Raw genomic sequence first — 17,753 nt, 5'->3', positions numbered from 1 at the left:
ACATCTCATCTCAGGTTGTCTGTTTATCGTACTGCAGTATTTTCCCAGCCACTGATTCAAATCATTACCTTATCATGACCTTTTATTACATTATCCTTATTGTTACATTATCATCACATTTTTATTGCATGGTCATTGTTGTTACATTACCACTTCACTTTGTTGCATTATCCTTATTGTAACATTGTCGTTGCATTTATTACATTATCCTTATTGTTACATTATCGTTGTTGTAATTGCTGTTATTGTTATCATTGCATTATCAATTATTCTTTTTTTTAACCTTCATTATCATGGCCTTCTTCAGTGTGTGCTAGCTGCTTCTAAACTAATCTCGTCCAGCAGCCGGCCGGCTCTCTGTCTATCTATATGCAGGAGCAATTGAGCCTGAGGACGACTCTCTGTCTGTCTAAATGCAGGAGCAATTTAACTAGCTAGTAGCTTTTGATTGTTATTGTTTTTTGATTAGTAGCCCATTACCTTCTGCATGGTGGCCTCCAAGTTACATGAATCAGGCAAAGAGAGACTCCTGATTTCACCTTCTCCTGGTGTCATTTTCCTGGTTAAAGACAGCATATGGCATCTCTTGTTTTCTAGTGCAGTCTTCTCCTCTCATCCATCCGGCCCTGTGTTTATAATATATTATTTTATTGTCATCATCAGCATCACTCTGACTGTCATTATGATTTTAAAGCAGCCTCTTATGTCCCGAAGAGGTCTTCAGATCCTCTCTCATGCGATCTGCTGTATTATCATGGTAATCAACCTAATGTATTATAATGGACTTGGATTGCTGTTGTCAGTTCCTTGTTGATGAATGTAATGGGTGTTTTCCACATCACTGTCTGGTATGGAACCTAAAGTGTTATGTATCCTGAACCGTGCTATAACTCCTATATAAATATATACTATAAACTTGAATTATATTATAATTAAGCAATAAGGTCAGAGGGGGTGTGGTATATGGCAATATACCAGCTAAGGGCTGTTCTTAAGCATGACGCAACGCGGGGTGCCTGGATACAGCCTTTAGCCGTGGTATATTGGCCATATATCACAAATCCCTGAGGTGCTTTATTGCTATTATAAACTGGTTACCAACGTAATTAGAGCAGTAAAAATACATGTTTTGTCATACCTTTGGTATACGGTCTGATATACCACGGCTGTCAGCCAATCAGCATTCAGGGCTCGAACCACCCAGTTTATAACAATATTTACTCGGCGTTGCGTTGTGCCTAAGAACAGCCCTTAGCCGTGTTATATTGGCCATATACCACACCCCCTCGCGCCTTAGTGCTTAAATATAGCACTATAACTCATATATCTATATGATAAAACGATATAAAATGATATTTTCACTCATGTGAAAACCAAGTTAATTCTGGTACCAGTCCAAGTGTTGGTTCCAGGATGTGAAACCAGAGTACTACCAGGAACAGTAACGTTAATGCGACGGTGCCAGTAGTTCATAAACAAAGGGACATGCATAAGCATCACTCTGCTGGGTCTGAGAGGATCCCATTTAACAGTAGCCATGTGTGTGTTTCTGTATGCAGTGCGGTGAGGGGTGGGTGTGTGCCGCTGCCCTGGGCTGGGCTGAAGGCAGAGGAGGCAGGATGCTGTGGCTCTCCCTGCTGTCTGTGGTGGTCCTGGGTTGTGTGACCCCGACCCAGACACACACTCACACACACACCCCGACGCCCACCTCCACACACACCCCTATGGTGGACAGCTCGGAGGAGGAGGTGGACGAACCGTGCTTCGAGCCGTGCACGTGCGAGGTCAAAGAGGGCGTGTTGCACGTGCACTGTGATGGGCGGGGCTTCACTAACGCCAGCCAGGTGACTGCACTGCATTACCTTCATCTAATGTACTTCATATTATAATATACATACTGCAGTAGTATATTAATAAACAGCCCTGTTTTGCACTGTACTGCATTACTGCACTAAATGTACTGTTCCTGTTTTGGCATATGTGTATTTGTATATGATTAAATAAAGTCAACCAACCAATCAATCAATCAACCAATCAGGTGTCCCAGTCCTGGCTCCGCCCCTTCAAGCTCAACCTGCAGAGGAACTCCTTGAGGCGTCTCTATAGCAACGGCTTCCTGCACCATAGCAATGCCGTGGCGATAAACCTAGGCAACAACGCGCTGCAGGACATCCGTCCCGGGGCGTTTCATGGTCTGGGGACACTGAGACGCCTCTACCTCCACGAGAACAAGCTGGAGGTGTTCCGCAACGACACCTTCTCTGGCCTGGAGGCACTGGAGTACCTGCAGGTAGGCCTGACATCATTACTACCCATCAGAACCATCAATAAACACTGTGGTCAATCCTCGTCAATAATCACTGGGATTAGTCCTCATCCATACTTACTGTGACAACGATAATCATTAAGTTATGTGTGATCTCCTGAGCCTGATGAGTTCTTGTTTGTGTTAAAATGGCACATTTTAACACTTTGACTTTACCTCTATCCCTTCTACCTACAGGCCGACTACAATGTCATCAAACGCATCGACAGTGGGGCGCTACGCTACCTGCATAAATTACGAGTGCTCATCCTCAACGACAACCTGATCCCTGCTCTGCCTCCTCACCTCTTCAGGTATCTAGCTGCTTAATAACCCTGCACTATGTCCACATCAGGGGTCTGTTTCTCACTCTGACCAAGGTAACTGTCTGAAAAAGTTGTTTTGAATCACATTTATAACATGTATCAATCATGTTCCTTATTCTTCAATAACATGATCACCAATTCCAATTCCAATTTTTCGCAATGTGGAAATTGGAATTTCAGTTTCATTCCTGAATTGAAATGGAATTGACCCCAGCCGTAATGATCCCTTCCACCCCCAGATCTGTGTCTCTGACCCACCTGGACCTGCGGGGGAACCGTCTGAAGAGCCTGGCCTACGCCGGGACCCTGGAGTACGTGGGCCGCAGTCTGATGGAGCTCCAGCTGGAGGAGAACCCCTGGATCTGTGGCTGTGAGGCTGTCCAGCTGCAGACCTGGCTGGGACACATCCCCTATACTGCAGTGGTGGGGGACATCACCTGCGAATACCCCTTCCACCTGCATGGGAAAGACCTGAGGGAGATACCACGCAAAGAACTGTGTGCCGGAGAGGTGGAGGGAGAAGGGGAGAAGGAGGGAGAGAGGGAGAAGCATGGAGGGGTACAGCCTCCTCAGCATCCGCCCTCTAACCCAAAAGCAAACCCCAACCCTAGGAGGCCCAGACCCACCAAGCCGTCCTCCATGGTTCACCATCAGAACACACATACCTCATCTTCGTCGACTTCATCATCGGCGGAGCGGAGGGGGAGAGAGAGGTCCCCTCGGCCCACTAAGCGTCCCCGGCCCTCCAGGACGCCCCCCACCCAGCGTAGCCTCCTCCCCAACCAGCCCCCTCCCATCGCAGGGTACCAGACTCGCCCCCCCATCCCCATCATATGTCCTCTGGGGTGCACCTGTAACCTCCACATCTCAGGTACAGTTTGGATGGGACTTCTTTGGCTCAGCAGTATGACATCATCACACACAGCAGGGGGACTTCCTGCTAACAGATATAAACAACAACAAGATTTGAATTTGCCAAGACTGCTACTATTGTGCTCTTCACAATGTGGGCAAGACACAAGGGACACAAACTAACAGGGACAATCATTGCACTATGCACCAGTGACAAATCTGAATTATGTTGTTGTCTGTAAACAGGAAGTCGCCCCATTGTCTGATGATGTCATACTGCTGAGACTAGCTTTGCATATGTGCTCAATCCAAAACACTTTGGGCTGAAATGTATGAAAAGAGCTGTACAAATAAAGTTGATTCAGTATAATTGTTCCAGACCTAGGGTTGACAGTCAACTGTAAGGAGAGCGGCTTCCATAACGTGTCCCAGCTCACGCCACGCCCCCTCAACGGCCGGAAGCTGTACCTCAGCGGCAACCTCATCCAGCGGATCTATAAGTCAGATTTCTGGAATTTTTCCAGTCTGGATCTACTTCACCTGGGAAACAACCGGATCTCCTTTATTCAGGTTTTCACTAGCCAGAGGGTCTCCTTTATTCAGGTTGTCGTTAGCCAGAGGATCTCCTTTATTCAGGTTGTCGTTAGCCAGAGGATCTCCTTTATTCAGGTTGTCGTTAGCCAGAGAGGATCTCCTTTATTCAGGTTGTCATTAGCCAGAGGGTCTCCTTTATTCAGGTTGTCGTTAGCCAGAGGGTCTCCTTTATTCAGGTTGTCGTTAGCCAGAGGGTCTCCTTTATTCAGGTTGTCGTTAGCCAGAGGATCTCCTTTATTCAGGTTGTCGTTAGCCAGAGGGTCTCCTTTATTCAGGTTGTCGTTAGCCAGAGGATCTCCTTTATTCAGGTTGTCGTTAGCCAGAGGGTCTCCTTTATTCAGGTTGTCGTTAGCCAGAGGATCTCCTTTATTCAGGTTGTCATTAGCCAGAGGGTCTCCTTTATTCAGGTTGTCGATAGCCAGAGGATCTCCTTTATTCAGGTTGTCGTTACCCAGAGAGGATCTCCTTTATTCAGGTTGTCATTAGCCAGAGGATCTCCTTTATTCAGGTTGTCGTTACCCAGAGAGGATCTCCTTTATTCAGGTTGTCATTAGCCAGAGGATCTCCTTTATTCAGGTTGTCGTTAGCCAGAGGGTCTCCTTTATTCAGGTTGTCGTTACCCAGAGAGGATCTCCTTTATTCAGGTTGTCGTTAACCAGAGCATCTCCTTTATTTAGGTTGTCGTTAGCCAGAGGATCTCCTTTATTCAGGTTGTCATTAGCCAGAGGGTCTCCTTTATTCAGGTTGTCGTTAGCCAGAGGATCTCCTTTATTCAGGTTGTCATTAGCCAGAGGATCTCCTTTATTCAGGTTGTCGTTACCCAGAGAGGATCTCCTTTTTTCAGGTTGTCGTTACCCAGAGAGGTTCTCCTTTATTCAGGTTGTCATTAGCCAGAGGGTCTCCTTTATTCAGGTTGTCGTTACCCAGAGGATCTCCTTTATTCAGGTTGTCGTTAGCCAGAGGGTCTCCTTTATTCAGGTTGTCGTTACCCAGAGGGTCTCCTTTATTCAGGTTGTCGTTAGCCAGAGGATCTCCTTTATTTAGGTTGTCGTTAGCCAGAGAGGATCTCCTTTATTTAGGTTGTCGTTAGCCAGAGGGTCTCCTTTATTCAGGTTGTCATTAGCCAGAGGGTCTCCTTTATTCAGGTTGTCATTAGCCAGAGCATCTCCTTTATTTAGGTTGTCGTTAGCCAGAGAGGATCTCCTTTATTCAGGTTGTCGTTAGCCAGAGGATCTCCTTTATTCAGGTTGTCGTTACCCAGAGGATCTCCTTTATTCAGGTTGTCGTTAGCCAGAGGGTCTCCTTTATTCAGGTTGTCGTTAGCCAGAGGGTCTCCTTTATTCAGGTTGTCGTTAGCCAGAGGATCTCCTTTATTCAGGTTGACATTAGCCAGAGGATCTCCTTTATTCAGGTTGTCGTTAGCCAGAGAGGATCTCCTTTATTCAGGTTGTCGTTAGCCAGAGGGTCTCCTTTATTCAGGTTGTCGTTAGCCAGAGGGTCTCCTTTATTCAGGTTGTCGTTAGCCAGAGGGTCTCCTTTATTCAGGTTGTCGTTAGCCAGAGGATCTCCTTTATTCAGGTTGACATTAGCCAGAGGATCTCCTTTATTCAGGTTGTCGTTAGCCAGAGAGGATCTCCTTTATTTAGGTTGTCGTTAGCCAGAGGGTCTCCTTTATTCAGGTTGTCATTAGCCAGAGGGTCTCCTTTATTCAGGTTGTCATTAGCCAGAGGGTCTCCTTTATTCAGGTTGTCGTTAGCCAGAGGGTCTCCTTTATTTAGGTTGACATTAGCCAGAGAGGATCTCCTTTATTCAGGTTGTCATTACCCAGAGAGGATCTCCTTTATTCAGGTTGTCGTTACCCAGAGGATCTCCTTTATTCAGGTTGTCGTTAGCCAGAGGGTCTCCTTTATTCAGGTTGTCGTTAGCCAGAGGGTCTCCTTTATTCAGGTTGTCATTAGCCAGAGGGTCTCCTTTATTCAGGTTGTCGTTAGCCAGAGGGTCTCCTTTATTCAGGTTGTCGTTAGCCAGAGGATCTCCTTTATTCAGGTTGACATTAGCCAGAGGATCTCCTTTATTCAGGTTGTCGTTAGCCAGAGAGGATCTCCTTTATTTAGGTTGTTGTTAGCCAGAGTGTCTCCTTTATTCAGGTTGTCGTTAGCCAGAGGGTCTCCTTTATTCAGGTTGTCGTTAGCCAGAGGATCTCCTTTATTCAGGTTGACATTAGCCAGAGGATCTCCTTTATTCAGGTTGTCGTTAGCCAGAGGGTCTCCTTTATTCAGGTTGTCGTTAGCCAGAGAGGGTCTCCTTTATTCAGGTTGTCGTTAGCCAGAGGATCTCCTTTATTCAGGTTGTCGTTAGCCAGAGGATCTCCTTTATTCAGGTTGTCGTTAGCCAGAGGATCTCCTTTATTCAGGTTGACATTAGCCAGAGGATCTCCTTTATTTAGGTTGTCGTTAGCCAGAGCATCTCCTTTATTCAGGTTGTCATTAGCCAGAGGGTCTCCTTTATTCAGGTTGTCGATAGCCAGAGGATCTCCTTTATTCAGGTTGTCGTTACCCAGAGAGGATCTCCTTTATTCAGGTTGTCATTAGCCAGAGGATCTCCTTTATTCAGGTTGTCGTTACCCAGAGAGGATCTCCTTTATTCAGGTTGTCATTAGCCAGAGGATCTCCTTTATTCAGGTTGTCGTTAGCCAGAGAGGGTCTCCTTTATTCAGGTTGTCGTTAGCCAGAGGATCTCCTTTATTCAGGTTGTCGTTAGCCAGAGGATCTCCTTTATTCAGGTTGTCGTTAGCCAGAGGATCTCCTTTATTCAGGTTGACATTAGCCAGAGGATCTCCTTTATTTAGGTTGTCGTTAGCCAGAGCATCTCCTTTATTCAGGTTGTCATTAGCCAGAGGGTCTCCTTTATTCAGGTTGTCGATAGCCAGAGGATCTCCTTTATTCAGGTTGTCGTTACCCAGAGAGGATCTCCTTTATTCAGGTTGTCATTAGCCAGAGGATCTCCTTTATTCAGGTTGTCGTTACCCAGAGAGGATCTCCTTTATTCAGGTTGTCATTAGCCAGAGGATCTCCTTTATTCAGGTTGTCGTTAGCCAGAGGGTCTCCTTTATTCAGGTTGTCGTTACCCAGAGAGGATCTCCTTTATTCAGGTTGTCGTTAACCAGAGCATCTCCTTTATTTAGGTTGTCGTTAGCCAGAGGATCTCCTTTATTCAGGTTGTCATTAGCCAGAGGGTCTCCTTTATTCAGGTTGTCGTTAGCCAGAGGATCTCCTTTATTCAGGTTGTCATTAGCCAGAGGATCTCCTTTATTCAGGTTGTCGTTACCCAGAGAGGATCTCCTTTTTTCAGGTTGTCGTTACCCAGAGAGGTTCTCCTTTATTCAGGTTGTCATTAGCCAGAGGGTCTCCTTTATTCAGGTTGTCGTTACCCAGAGAGGATCTCCTTTATTCAGGTTGTCGTTAGCCAGAGGGTCTCCTTTATTCAGGTTGTCGTTACCCAGAGGATCTCCTTTATTCAGGTTGTCGTTAGCCAGAGGGTCTCCTTTATTCAGGTTGTCGTTACCCAGAGGGTCTCCTTTATTCAGGTTGTCGTTAGCCAGAGGATCTCCTTTATTTAGGTTGTCGTTAGCCAGAGAGGATCTCCTTTATTTAGGTTGTCGTTAGCCAGAGGGTCTCCTTTATTCAGGTTGTCGTTAGCCAGAGGGTCTCCTTTATTCAGGTTGTCATTAGCCAGAGCATCTCCTTTATTTAGGTTGTCGTTAGCCAGAGAGGATCTCCTTTATTCAGGTTGTCGTTAGCCAGAGGATCTCCTTTATTCAGGTTGTCGTTACCCAGAGGATCTCCTTTATTCAGGTTGTCGTTAGCCAGAGGGTCTCCTTTATTCAGGTTGTCGTTAGCCAGAGGGTCTCCTTTATTCAGGTTGTCGTTAGCCAGAGGATCTCCTTTATTCAGGTTGACATTAGCCAGAGGATCTCCTTTATTCAGGTTGTCGTTAGCCAGAGAGGATCTCCTTTATTCAGGTTGTCGTTAGCCAGAGGGTCTCCTTTATTCAGGTTGTCGTTAGCCAGAGGGTCTCCTTTATTCAGGTTGTCGTTAGCCAGAGGGTCTCCTTTATTCAGGTTGTCGTTAGCCAGAGGATCTCCTTTATTCAGGTTGACATTAGCCAGAGGATCTCCTTTATTCAGGTTGTCGTTAGCCAGAGAGGATCTCCTTTATTTAGGTTGTCGTTAGCCAGAGGGTCTCCTTTATTCAGGTTGTCATTAGCCAGAGGGTCTCCTTTATTCAGGTTGTCATTAGCCAGAGGGTCTCCTTTATTCAGGTTGTCGTTAGCCAGAGGGTCTCCTTTATTTAGGTTGACATTAGCCAGAGAGGATCTCCTTTATTCAGGTTGTCATTACCCAGAGAGGATCTCCTTTATTCAGGTTGTCGTTACCCAGAGGATCTCCTTTATTCAGGTTGTCGTTAGCCAGAGGGTCTCCTTTATTCAGGTTGTCGTTAGCCAGAGGGTCTCCTTTATTCAGGTTGTCATTAGCCAGAGGGTCTCCTTTATTCAGGTTGTCGTTAGCCAGAGGGTCTCCTTTATTCAGGTTGTCGTTAGCCAGAGGATCTCCTTTATTCAGGTTGACATTAGCCAGAGGATCTCCTTTATTCAGGTTGTCGTTAGCCAGAGAGGATCTCCTTTATTTAGGTTGTTGTTAGCCAGAGTGTCTCCTTTATTCAGGTTGTCGTTAGCCAGAGGGTCTCCTTTATTCAGGTTGTCGTTAGCCAGAGGATCTCCTTTATTCAGGTTGACATTAGCCAGAGGATCTCCTTTATTCAGGTTGTCGTTAGCCAGAGGGTCTCCTTTATTCAGGTTGTCGTTAGCCAGAGAGGGTCTCCTTTATTCAGGTTGTCGTTAGCCAGAGGATCTCCTTTATTCAGGTTGTCGTTAGCCAGAGGATCTCCTTTATTCAGGTTGTCGTTAGCCAGAGGATCTCCTTTATTCAGGTTGACATTAGCCAGAGGATCTCCTTTATTTAGGTTGTCGTTAGCCAGAGCATCTCCTTTATTCAGGTTGTCATTAGCCAGAGGGTCTCCTTTATTCAGGTTGTCGATAGCCAGAGGATCTCCTTTATTCAGGTTGTCGTTACCCAGAGAGGATCTCCTTTATTCAGGTTGTCATTAGCCAGAGGATCTCCTTTATTCAGGTTGTCGTTACCCAGAGAGGATCTCCTTTATTCAGGTTGTCATTAGCCAGAGGATCTCCTTTATTCAGGTTGTCGTTAGCCAGAGAGGGTCTCCTTTATTCAGGTTGTCGTTAGCCAGAGGATCTCCTTTATTCAGGTTGTCGTTAGCCAGAGGATCTCCTTTATTCAGGTTGTCGTTAGCCAGAGGATCTCCTTTATTCAGGTTGACATTAGCCAGAGGATCTCCTTTATTTAGGTTGTCGTTAGCCAGAGCATCTCCTTTATTCAGGTTGTCATTAGCCAGAGGGTCTCCTTTATTCAGGTTGTCGATAGCCAGAGGGTCTCCTTTATTCAGGTTGTCGTTACCCAGAGAGGATCTCCTTTATTCAGGTTGTCATTAGCCAGAGGATCTCCTTTATTCAGGTTGTCGTTACCCAGAGAGGATCTCCTTTATTCAGGTTGTCATTAGCCAGAGGATCTCCTTTATTCAGGTTGTCGTTAGCCAGAGGGTCTCCTTTATTCAGGTTGTCGTTACCCAGAGAGGATCTCCTTTATTCAGGTTGTCGTTAACCAGAGCATCTCCTTTATTTAGGTTGTCGTTAGCCAGAGGATCTCCTTTATTCAGGTTGTCATTAGCCAGAGGGTCTCCTTTATTCAGGTTGTCGTTAGCCAGAGGATCTCCTTTATTCAGGTTGTCATTAGCCAGAGGATCTCCTTTATTCAGGTTGTCGTTACCCAGAGAGGATCTCCTTTTTTCAGGTTGTCGTTACCCAGAGAGGTTCTCCTTTATTCAGGTTGTCATTAGCCAGAGGGTCTCCTTTATTCAGGTTGTCGTTACCCAGAGAGGATCTCCTTTATTCAGGTTGTCGTTAGCCAGAGGGTCTCCTTTATTCAGGTTGTCGTTACCCAGAGGATCTCCTTTATTCAGGTTGTCGTTAGCCAGAGGGTCTCCTTTATTCAGGTTGTCGTTACCCAGAGGGTCTCCTTTATTCAGGTTGTCGTTAGCCAGAGGATCTCCTTTATTTAGGTTGTCGTTAGCCAGAGAGGATCTCCTTTATTTAGGTTGTCGTTAGCCAGAGGGTCTCCTTTATTCAGGTTGTCGTTAGCCAGAGGGTCTCCTTTATTCAGGTTGTCATTAGCCAGAGCATCTCCTTTATTTAGGTTGTCGTTAGCCAGAGAGGATCTCCTTTATTCAGGTTGTCGTTAGCCAGAGGATCTCCTTTATTCAGGTTGTCGTTACCCAGAGGATCTCCTTTATTCAGGTTGTCGTTAGCCAGAGGGTCTCCTTTATTCAGGTTGTCGTTAGCCAGAGGGTCTCCTTTATTCAGGTTGTCGTTAGCCAGAGGATCTCCTTTATTCAGGTTGACATTAGCCAGAGGATCTCCTTTATTCAGGTTGTCGTTAGCCAGAGAGGATCTCCTTTATTCAGGTTGTCGTTAGCCAGAGGGTCTCCTTTATTCAGGTTGTCGTTAGCCAGAGGGTCTCCTTTATTCAGGTTGTCGTTAGCCAGAGGGTCTCCTTTATTCAGGTTGTCGTTAGCCAGAGGATCTCCTTTATTCAGGTTGACATTAGCCAGAGGATCTCCTTTATTCAGGTTGTCGTTAGCCAGAGAGGATCTCCTTTATTTAGGTTGTCGTTAGCCAGAGGGGCTCCTTTATTCAGGTTGTCATTAGCCAGAGGGTCTCCTTTATTCAGGTTGTCATTAGCCAGAGGGTCTCCTTTATTCAGGTTGTCGTTAGCCAGAGGGTCTCCTTTATTTAGGTTGACATTAGCCAGAGAGGATCTCCTTTATTCAGGTTGTCATTACCCAGAGAGGATCTCCTTTATTCAGGTTGTCGTTACCCAGAGGATCTCCTTTATTCAGGTTGTCGTTAGCCAGAGGGTCTCCTTTATTCAGGTTGTCGTTAGCCAGAGGGTCTCCTTTATTCAGGTTGTCATTAGCCAGAGGGTCTCCTTTATTCAGGTTGTCGTTAGCCAGAGGGTCTCCTTTATTCAGGTTGTCGTTAGCCAGAGGATCTCCTTTATTCAGGTTGACATTAGCCAGAGGATCTCCTTTATTCAGGTTGTCGTTAGCCAGAGAGGATCTCCTTTATTTAGGTTGTTGTTAGCCAGAGTGTCTCCTTTATTCAGGTTGTCGTTAGCCAGAGGGTCTCCTTTATTCAGGTTGTCGTTAGCCAGAGGATCTCCTTTATTCAGGTTGACATTAGCCAGAGGATCTCCTTTATTCAGGTTGTCGTTAGCCAGAGGGTCTCCTTTATTCAGGTTGTCGTTAGCCAGAGAGGGTCTCCTTTATTCAGGTTGTCGTTAGCCAGAGGATCTCCTTTATTCAGGTTGTCGTTAGCCAGAGGATCTCCTTTATTCAGGTTGTCGTTAGCCAGAGGATCTCCTTTATTCAGGTTGACATTAGCCAGAGGATCTCCTTTATTTAGGTTGTCGTTAGCCAGAGCATCTCCTTTATTCAGGTTGTCATTAGCCAGAGGGTCTCCTTTATTCAGGTTGTCGATAGCCAGAGGATCTCCTTTATTCAGGTTGTCGTTACCCAGAGAGGATCTCCTTTATTCAGGTTGTCATTAGCCAGAGGATCTCCTTTATTCAGGTTGTCGTTACCCAGAGAGGATCTCCTTTATTCAGGTTGTCATTAGTCAGAGGATCTCCTTTATTCAGGTTGTCGTTAGCCAGAGGGTCTCCTTTATTCAGGTTGTCGTTACCCAGAGAGGATCTCCTTTATTCAGGTTGTCGTTAACCAGAGCATCTCCTTTATTTAGGTTGTCGTTAGCCAGAGGATCTCCTTTATTCAGGTTGTCATTAGCCAGAGGGTCTCCTTTATTCAGGTTGTCGTTAGCCAGAGGATCTCCTTTATTCAGGTTGTCATTAGCCAGAGGATCTCCTTTATTCAGGTTGTCGTTACCCAGAGAGGATCTCCTTTTTTCAGGTTGTCGTTACCCAGAGAGGTTCTCCTTTATTCAGGTTGTCATTAGCCAGAGGGTCTCCTTTATTCAGGTTGTCGTTACCCAGAGAGGATCTCCTTTATTCAGGTTGTCGTTAGCCAGAGGGTCTCCTTTATTCAGGTTGTCGTTACCCAGAGGATCTCCTTTATTCAGGTTGTCGTTAGCCAGAGGGTCTCCTTTATTCAGGTTGTCGTTACCCAGAGGGTCTCCTTTATTCAGGTTGTCGTTAGCCAGAGGATCTCCTTTATTTAGGTTGTCGTTAGCCAGAGAGGATCTCCTTTATTTAGGTTGTCGTTAGCCAGAGGGTCTCCTTTATTCAGGTTGTCGTTAGCCAGAGGGTCTCCTTTATTCAGGTTGTCATTAGCCAGAGCATCTCCTTTATTTAGGTTGTCGTTAGCCAGAGAGGATCTCCTTTATTCAGGTTGTCGTTAGCCAGAGGATCTCCTTTATTCAGGTTGTCGTTACCCAGAGGATCTCCTTTATTCAGGTTGTCGTTAGCCAGAGGGTCTCCTTTATTCAGGTTGTCGTTAGCCAGAGGGTCTCCTTTATTCAGGTTGTCGTTAGCCAGAGGATCTCCTTTATTCAGGTTGACATTAGCCAGAGGATCTCCTTTATTCAGGTTGTCGTTAGCCAGAGAGGATCTCCTTTATTCAGGTTGTCGTTAGCCAGAGGGTCTCCTTTATTCAGGTTGTCGTTAGCCAGAGGGTCTCCTTTATTCAGGTTGTCGTTAGCCAGAGGGTCTCCTTTATTCAGGTTGTCGTTAGCCAGAGGATCTCCTTTATTCAGGTTGACATTAGCCAGAGGATCTCCTTTATTCAGGTTGTCGTTAGCCAGAGAGGATCTCCTTTATTTAGGTTGTCGTTAGCCAGAGGGTCTCCTTTATTCAGGTTGTCATTAGCCAGAGGGTCTCCTTTATTCAGGTTGTCATTAGCCAGAGGGTCTCCTTTATTCAGGTTGTCGTTAGCCAGAGGGTCTCCTTTATTTAGGTTGACATTAGCCAGAGAGGATCTCCTTTATTCAGGTTGTCATTACCCAGAGAGGATCTCCTTTATTCAGGTTGTCGTTACCCAGAGGATCTCCTTTATTCAGGTTGTCGTTAGCCAGAGGGTCTCCTTTATTCAGGTTGTCGTTAGCCAGAGGGTCTCCTTTATTCAGGTTGTCATTAGCCAGAGGGTCTCCTTTATTCAGGTTGTCGTTAGCCAGAGGGTCTCCTTTATTCAGGTTGTCGTTAGCCAGAGGATCTCCTTTATTCAGGTTGACATTAGCCAGAGGATCTCCTTTATTCAGGTTGTCGTTAGCCAGAGAGGATCTCCTTTATTTAGGTTGTTGTTAGCCAGAGTGTCTCCTTTATTCAGGTTGTCGTTAGCCAGAGGGTCTCCTTTATTCAGGTTGTCGTTAGCCAGAGGATCTCCTTTATTCAGGTTGACATTAGCTAGAGGATCTCCTTTATTCAGGTTGTCGTTAGCCAGAGGGTCTCCTTTATTCAGGTTGTCGTTAGCCAGAGAGGGTCTCCTTTATTCAGGTTGTCGTTAGCCAGAGGATCTCCTTTATTCAGGTTGTCGTTAGCCAGAGGATCTCCTTTATTCAGGTTGTCGTTAGCCAGAGGATCTCCTTTATTCAGGTTGACATTAGCCAGAGGATCTCCTTTATTTAGGTTGTCGTTAGCCAGAGCATCTCCTTTATTTAGGTTGTCGTTAGCCAGAGAGGATCTCCTTTATTCAGGTTGTCGTTAGCCAGAGAGGATCTCCTTTATTTAGGTTGTCGTTAGCCAGAGGATCTCCTTTATTTAGGTTGTCGTTAGCCAGAGAGGATCTCCTTTATTCAGGTTGTCATTAGCCAGAGAGGATCTCCTTTATTTAGGTTGTCGTTACCCAGAGAGGATCTCCTTTATTCAGGTTGTCGTTAGCCAGAGGATCTCCTTTATTCAGGTTGTCGTTAGCCAGAGGATCTCCTTTATTTAGGTTGTCGTTAGCCAGAGAGGATCTCCTTTATTCAGGTTGTCATTAGCCAGAGGGTCTCCTTTATTTAGGTTGTCGTTAGCCAGAGAGGATCTCCTTTATTCAGGTTGTCATTAGCCAGAGAGGATCTCCTTTATTTAGGTTGTCGTTAGCCAGAGAGGATCTCCTTTATTCAGGTTGTCGTTACCCAGAGGATCTCCTTTATTCAGGTTGTCGTTAGCCAGAGGGTCTCCTTTATTCAGGTTGTCGTTAGCCAGAGGGTCTCCTTTATTCAGGTTGTCATTAGCCAGAGGGTCTCCTTTATTCAGGTTGTCGTTAGCCAGAGGGTCTCCTTTATTCAGGTTGTCGTTAGCCAGAGGATCTCCTTTATTCAGGTTGACATTAGCCAGAGGATCTCCTTTATTCAGGTTGTCGTTAGCCAGAGAGGATCTCCTTTATTTAGGTTGTTGTTAGCCAGAGTGTCTCCTTTATTCAGGTTGTCGTTAGCCAGAGGGTCTCCTTTATTCAGGTTGTCGTTAGCCAGAGGATCTCCTTTATTCAGGTTGACATTAGCTAGAGGATCTCCTTTATTCAGGTTGTCGTTAGCCAGAGGGTCTCCTTTATTCAGGTTGTCGTTAGCCAGAGAGGGTCTCCTTTATTCAGGTTGTCGTTAGCCAGAGGATCTCCTTTATTCAGGTTGTCGTTAGCCAGAGGATCTCCTTTATTCAGGTTGTCGTTAGCCAGAGGATCTCCTTTATTCAGGTTGACATTAGCCAGAGGATCTCCTTTATTTAGGTTGTCGTTAGCCAGAGCATCTCCTTTATTTAGGTTGTCGTTAGCCAGAGAGGATCTCCTTTATTCAGGTTGTCGTTAGCCAGAGAGGATCTCCTTTATTTAGGTTGTCGTTAGCCAGAGGATCTCCTTTATTTAGGTTGTCGTTAGCCAGAGAGGATCTCCTTTATTCAGGTTGTCATTAGCCAGAGAGGATCTCCTTTATTTAGGTTGTCGTTACCCAGAGAGGATCTCCTTTATTCAGGTTGTCGTTAGCCAGAGGATCTCCTTTATTCAGGTTGTCGTTAGCCAGAGGATCTCCTTTATTTAGGTTGTCGTTAGCCAGAGAGGATCTCCTTTATTCAGGTTGTCATTAGCCAGAGGGTCTCCTTTATTTAGGTTGTCGTTAGCCAGAGAGGATCTCCTTTATTCAGGTTGTCATTAGCCAGAGAGGATCTCCTTTATTTAGGTTGTCGTTAGCCAGAGAGGATCTCCTTTATTCAGGTTGTCGTTAGCCAGAGGATCTCCTTTATTTAGGTTGTCGTTAGCCAGAGGATCTCCTTTATTCAGGTTGTCATTAGCCAGAGAGGATCTCCTTTATTCAGGTTGTCATTAGCCAGAGGATCTCCTTTATTCAGGTGTCGTTACCCAGATAGGATCTCCTTTATTCAGGTTGTCATTAGCCAGAGGGTGTCCTTTATTTAGGTTGTCGTTACCCAGAGAGGATCTCCTTTATTCAGGTTGTCGTTAGCCAGAGGATCTCCTTTATTTAGGTTGTCGTTAGCCAGAGAGGATCTCCTTTATTCAGGTTGTCAGTAGCCAGAGGGTCTCCTTTATTTAGGTTGTCGTTAGCCAGAGGATCTCCTTTATTCAGGTTGTCGTTAGCCAGAGAGGATCTCCTTTATTCAGGTTGTCATTAGCCAGAGGATCTCCTTTATTCAGGTTGTCGTTACCCAGAAAGGATCTCCTTTATTCAGGTTGTCATTAGCCAGAGGATCTCCTTTATTCAGGTTGTCGTTACCCAGAGAGGATCTCCTTTATTCAGGTTGTCGTTACCCAGAGAGGATCTCCTAGGGTTCAGATTGTCTTTAGCCTGAGGTGTCATACACGGGGAGCACTTATGGCCAAGTTTGATATCTATGATTTAATTATTCGTAAAAACCAAAACATTAGGCCTATATGGACACGAAGCTCCTGTATTTACCTTCTCTTTCTCTCTCGCTCTCTTTCTATTTCTCTGTCCTTGTCTATCTCTCTCTCTCTTTCTGTCTCTCTCTTTCTGTCTGTCTGTCTGTCTGTCTGTCTGTCTGTCTGTCTGTCTGTCTGTCTGTCTGTCTGTCTGTCTGTCTGTCTGTCTGTCTGTCTGTCTGTCTGTCTGTCTGTCTGTCTGTCTGTCTGTCTGTCTGTCTATCTCTCTTTCTATTTCTCTGTCCTTGTCTATCTCTCTCTCTCTTTCTGTCTCTCTCTTTCTGTCTGTCTGTCTGTCTCTCTTTCTCTGTCTCTCTCTCTCCCCTCTCTCTCTGTCTGGTTCCCCAGGAGGGAGCGTTCTCCAGCCTGCCGACCCTGAGGAGTCTCTACCTGAACGGCAACAACCTGCAGAGGCTTAGCCCACACATGTTCCTGGGTCTACTTAACCTCAGGTAGGACTGACTGCCACACACACTCACTCACACACACACACACACACACGTTCCTGGGTCCTGTATGATCATGTCTCCTTGTAGGTACCTGTATTTTGAGTTCAATGAGATCGGTGTGGTGGATGCGGGAGCGTTCAGCCCCATGCCGTCTCTCCAGCTGCTCTTCCTCAACGCCAACCTGCTGAGGTCACTTCCTGTCGGAGTGTTCCAGGGCATCTCCCTCTCTCGCCTCAACCTCCGCAACAACCACTTCCTCAGCCTGCCTGTAGAGGGGGTGTTAGAGCACCTCACTGGACTGGTGCAGGTATGAGGAGGAAGGGAGGGAGGTTTGTAGGGGGTTAGGTGTGTGTGCAGACAGGGTGTGTGTAGTATTGGTATAGGTGTGTGTATCCTGTATGGGCACAGGTGTGTCTGTCAGTCTGTCTGTGAAGGGGAATCTAGAGAATCTAACTGGACTAGTCCAGATGTTCCTCATTTTGTACGGCACCAATCACATTTCTATGGAAACAGATGGAAATAAAGCTTTTCTCATCATCTCCTCCCAGGTGGACCTGCAGCAGAACCCATGGGAGTGCAGGTGTGATGCGGCCCCTCTGAAGCGCTGGCTGGAGGGCCTGAGTGCGGTGGTGGTGGTGGGGGAGGTGGTCTGTCACTCACCAGAAGAGACCACAGGTACTGGGTCTAAGGCTCATGGCAGCACAGTTAACGTTCTAATTAAAAGCATGAGCTGGCGCACACCCAGAGAACATTATTTTGTGTAGAGGTGCTGACTAACGGCGAATAAACTGTAAGCTACGAAAATAAATAAAGAGAGGGGCTATATACATAGAAACTCACAGTCATTTATTGGGTAAAACAGCAACATCTGAAGGCTACCGAACGTCTGCCGAAACATTGGTGTTTTACCCAATAAATGAGTGGGAGTTTATATACTGTATATATAGAGTGTGCAACTCTTTATTTATTTTTCTAGCACAGTTAACATTACCATACCATTCACCATTCCTCTCCCCTTGACGCTTCACACACCTCCCAGGTGTAAAGGAGTGTCTATGTGAATTCATTAATCGGGCACCACTTGTGTGTTCTGAGTCAGCAAGAAACTATCATTTAGCAACAAGGGATAATAAATACAACTTATCACATAATTCTATCTGAAGGCAATTGAGTACTGTTAAATGACAAGGCAATGCATTCATGGAGAAGAGTAGAT

General features: G+C 45.8%; 1 protein-coding gene across 1 annotated transcript in view; it reads left to right on the top strand.

Moving 5' to 3' along the window:
• The window catches only part of LOC106574487 (SLIT and NTRK-like protein 3), a 28,318-nt gene that overhangs the window by 2,698 nt on the left and 7,867 nt on the right, over positions 1 to 17,753 (top strand). The window contains exons 2-9 of the mRNA XM_014150393.3: positions 1,560 to 1,844; positions 2,039 to 2,290; positions 2,504 to 2,619; positions 2,871 to 3,502; positions 3,863 to 4,053; positions 16,437 to 16,540; positions 16,625 to 16,844; positions 17,086 to 17,212. Coding sequence (XP_014005868.3) covers positions 1,620 to 1,844; positions 2,039 to 2,290; positions 2,504 to 2,619; positions 2,871 to 3,502; positions 3,863 to 4,053; positions 16,437 to 16,540; positions 16,625 to 16,844; positions 17,086 to 17,212 — 1,867 coding nt within the window. The 5' untranslated portion in view covers positions 1,560 to 1,619. The remainder of the gene's footprint in view (positions 1 to 1,559; positions 1,845 to 2,038; positions 2,291 to 2,503; positions 2,620 to 2,870; positions 3,503 to 3,862; positions 4,054 to 16,436; positions 16,541 to 16,624; positions 16,845 to 17,085; positions 17,213 to 17,753) is intronic.

This window comes from Salmo salar, chromosome 16 (genome assembly GCF_965601325.2).
Source record: "Salmo salar chromosome 16, fSalSal1, whole genome shotgun sequence".
Taxonomy (NCBI): Eukaryota; Metazoa; Chordata; class Actinopteri; order Salmoniformes; family Salmonidae; genus Salmo; species Salmo salar.
Note: the sequence above shows the minus strand (reverse complement) of the source record. Positions and strands in the feature narration are given on the sequence as shown.